Source organism: Equus przewalskii, chromosome 7 (genome assembly GCF_037783145.1).
Source record: "Equus przewalskii isolate Varuska chromosome 7, EquPr2, whole genome shotgun sequence".
Lineage (NCBI taxonomy): Eukaryota > Metazoa > Chordata > Mammalia > Perissodactyla > Equidae > Equus > Equus przewalskii.
The window spans coordinates 24,174,293-24,178,606 of NC_091837.1; the positions used below are offsets into that span (position 1 = coordinate 24,174,293).

At 48.4% G+C, this 4,314-nt stretch overlaps 1 protein-coding gene across 1 annotated transcript; it reads right to left on the bottom strand.

Annotated features, from left to right (window-relative positions):
- Window positions 1-3,999, bottom strand: HCAR1 (hydroxycarboxylic acid receptor 1). Its single transcript, XM_070627235.1, has one exon. The coding sequence runs from the start codon at window positions 2,984-2,986 to the stop codon at window positions 1,988-1,990; it is 999 nt and encodes a 332-aa protein (XP_070483336.1). The 5' UTR covers window positions 2,987-3,999; the 3' UTR covers window positions 1-1,987.
- Window positions 4,000-4,314: the final 315 nt, after the last annotated feature.

Consider the following 4,314-nt stretch of genomic DNA (forward strand, 5'->3'; position numbering starts at 1 on the left):
TTTTCTTCAGGAACTCATTTTTATTAAGATGAAGCAAGAAAGGAGCAGCCCAGGAAAGAATTCAAGCTAAGAATAGAATTCAAAGCAGAAGTGCGGGTTTTCACAGATTTCTACGAGGAGGACATATGTTCCTTGACGCTGATCGGAATGCTTACTTTTGCTCCTTCCCAAGCAGCTGGGGAGCAGGCGGCTTTAGGTGGTGACAATGCAGCAGCTACTTAGCGGCTCTGAACCCCAGGGGAAGTTGCTTCCATGCCTCAGTTTCTTTATGTGTAAGATGCGTTAATACAATAAGTCATAATATCGAGTACTTACTGCCAGACACTGCGCTTAATTCTTTACATGCACTTATTCATGCAGTCAAATATTTATTGAGCACCTGCTGTGTACAGGCCTTCTTCTAGGCCCTGGGGGTACCACAGTGAACAAGGTCTCTATGCTTCAGGATCCTACCTTCATTGAATCCACCCAACGATCTCTTGAAGTCAACATTATTGTTACCCCGGTTGGACAGGTGAGGAAATTGAAGCTAAAAGTGGTTAAATAAAACCTTCTCCCCAGATCACACTTCTAGTAAGAGGTTAGGCTAGGATTCAAACTTAGGTTCATCAGACTTTCTACAGCCCCTACTTTTCATCACTAGGCAATGCAAAGTGCCTCTGAAAAAGGAAATAAGGACAGCTGAAGGGGTGTTCTGAGGCCAAAGAACTAAAAGTTGGTAAGGTCCTTAAGTGCAGAGAGTACACTGGAAATTTGACAAAGTGTAAATAAAGGAGCTGAGAACAACTTTCACAACTTCGTGGCTTGAGAATAGAGCTAAGATTGGTTTGAAATCTTTCTTCCTAATCTAGGGCAGGGCTGCCTATCATTTCATAGAATCATCTAGTTCTGAGGGCTCCAGGTATATGTTTGGGAACTTATGTGCATAAGGACACTTAGCCTTCTTGCCCTTTCATGTTTGTACAGAATCCTGCAATAAGAGGGAAATACTGATGTTTGCAGAGAACAGGTCTAGAAACTATATTCATTGAAAAGGCGGAGGTCATTAACCTCCCTGCCTGCACCCCGCCCCCAAAAGACTTTGCTGTCACACAAGGGTTGACTAACGACGCTCCAGCTAAAAGGGACACTAGCACAGTGCCTGGCACAGAACATGAATTCAGTAAAGACATGGAGAATGAATGAATGAATAACTTCAACTCATAGTCACGTAACAAGCAGTCAAAAGCTATAATGCCAGACTCAGCACTTCCCTAAGGCTAACGGGATTTTTTCAAGCAGTCGGCTCCCACTGGAAAAATCAGGGCAGGTAAACATAGCCCTCAGCACCTTCTTTGAAATGTAAAGACTTGCAGAAAAATTCGGAGTCTGAAGAAGGTCAGATCGAACTGTTTTGCAGTCATTCTTCTCCGGCAACTGAGAAGTCAACAATGTAAGGGGGCCCCATGAAGACGAAAATCATCGGGATCAGGACCTCCCAATCTAAAGAGCCTCACTCAGCTTGAAATAAAATTATTGACTTACTCCAGTTTCTATTTCCCGAGACAAGTAACGATTGAAGGTCGGAAGATAGGAAATACTGATAAGTTATTAACTTCACTAACTTCCCCAGAGAGAGAACATAACTGGTTTAAACATTGGTATGTATTTACTCAGCTGTTCAAAATTACACAGGAGCCGAGCTCTTCCTAACCCCCCGCCCCAACACATACATGCCCCACTCCGTGCATATATCATCCCCGTCATTGTAATCAGATTATATAAATGCAACCTACTCACTTCTCAATTGGAACCTTTCAAAAAGGCACAGTAACCTGAGTTTCACATCCAACAGTGAGGAGGATACAGCTAAGAAAGGGTGGCATTTTCAAAGCCCCTCCCCCTTAGCACAAATTCTTTCCAAGTCGCCAATCTGTCCTCCTCGCTTTAGTGTGTCTGCCTTTTTTAGTGCCATTCAGCACGTTTGGAGATCCCACTGGACATCAGGCTAGCTTTGGAAGCTATTTGTTACACTGGTGCAACTCCTGTGACAGAGGCTCGAAACTGGCATCTCTTCCGGCCGCCGTGTCTTGGAGCGTCCTGGACGCTTGGGTCTCAGACTGCCGATTTTGAGCTTGGCGTAGAATTTGGGGAACAAAGGACTTGAAAAATAATACACCAGGGGGTCCAGCATGCTGTTCATGTAGGTGAAGCTCAGGGTAACGTGGAGGGCTATGTGGACAGACGGATCGCAGGCGCTCAAGGGCACCGTCCAGAGGAAGTACAGTCTGGCTGACACGCTGGGCAGGTAGCACGTGACAAATACCGCTGCCACCACCATGATGAACCGGGTGGCCTTCTTCATCCGCGTCTGCCTGGCTAGGTGCTGTCTCTGCTTCAGGCTCCAAATAATCTTGAAGGAGCAAAACAAGATGATGCCGAGGGGCAGGAAGAATTCCAGCTGAAACATGACGTCGTGCCAGCCATTGGCTGACTCCATGATGAAGCTCTCACAAGATATAGTCTCCCCTTGCACACACAGATGTTTCTCCATCAAAAGATACAGAGTCCCCAGGATGATCATGGTCCAAAGGGCACAGACGATGCCAGCCGCAGTCCGGTTGGAGATGGTGTTCATCATATGGTGGGGGTGGACCACTTTGAAATACCTGTCCACAGCCACCACCGTGAGGAAGACGATGCTCCCAGCCCTGTTCGTGGCCATCATGAAGAGCACCACCCGACAGGGAATATCCTCAAAGGCCCACTGTCTATGCCTGAGGTAATAGTCTGTCCGAAAGGGCAGGCAGACCATGAGAAGGAAGTCGGCCACTGCCAAGTTGAAAAGGTAAATAGTGCTCGGCTTCCAGGTCTTCATGTGAAAGCAGAAACCATACAGGGCAATGCCATTGCCCAGGGCGCCAAGAACAAAGGCCAGGATCAGCAGTGGTGGCATCACCTGAGGGATGGGGTCCCCCTCGATGAGGCAGCACGACTCGTTGTCCATAGTGGACACAGGACAAGTGCTCTGTGTGCCAGGCTGTAGAGTCCCCGCAAAGACACAGATGCTTATCTGAATGCTACTGCTCACACAGCTGCTGTTCTACCAACTTCTTCACTCCAGGATGCAGGTGCTGCACGTGTGGGTGGATGCAGGCGCTCCACGGAGAACAGCAACTTCAGCTGGGAAACGAGTGATTCAGGGAAGTCCTTTCTCTGGAGCCTGGGTCACAAGCTGCCTGTGTCCCTGGGAGCCGAAGCCTGGAGCACCTCCAGGCTTTGAAACTCATGAAATTACGCCCAAGTGATCATTTCTGGGAAGCATCTGGCAGCTCCGATGCGATTCATACTGGAGGGGAGTTGTGGGGTCCAGCCCCAGAATGGTTCTTGTTTGCAGCCTCACGCCTTCTCCTCAGACTCACTCTGTGCTGGAGAGCGCGCAGAGCTGCCCAGAAGGCAGGAGAAAAGCTTGTTTGTCTTCCCTCCCAGAGGAGAAATACAAACACTTCCTGGGGCCGTTCTGGGCCTCTGCTTCTGCTTTCCTCCCTAACCTTTGCCTGACCGCCCTGTCCTCTCCTTGTCCCAGGGGGCACTCCCAGGCCGTGCCAGTGGGGAGGCTCTGTTCTCCAGTCCTCAGAACCGTTTCCTCTACCCACATCCAGAAATACAGCACTCAAAAATCAGAAGGGTCTGCGGAGGAAAAAAGCTCTGAAAACGGCACTTGTTGGTTGTTAGAAAAATTCCTTGAAGCACGTTGCCTTTCCTGCCTCCATTCGCAGCTCTGACCCTTTGCATCCTTCCATGGACCCAAGTAAGTGACCAGTTGCACAACCAGCAAGACCATGAAATGGATCTGAAGCCACTTCTCATGGATCTGTCTCCACAAGACAGGCTCTTTGGGACCCAGTTCCTCCCTCGGCTGTTTGCAAAAGAGGACTTGGCTCTGAGTTTCGCACTGGCTGTTCAAAAAAGCCAAACATGATGATCTATGTTTTTAATTTTAATTAAAATTAATTCAGTACAATCAATTAATGCTGAGCTCATTGATGGGGGCAAATGAAGGTCGGGGAGGTTGGTCAAGGAGTCTGTCTCTAAAATAATCATAGATAAAAATAGACTGCACCAAAGACGGACTCTTTGCTAAAATTTCCTCTCCTTTGGCTTCAGAGATGACCTATCTGCCCTGCGCCTTTCAGCTCCCAGCTGAGGAAAGGGCAGGGGGAGCATTGAAAGAACACAGGCGCCTGCTTCCAGATGCCAACTAAAGCTAAATTCTCCCCACTGAAGCCTGGACTCCAAATCAGCCCAACACCACCCCCAACTGCCCTCACCCTG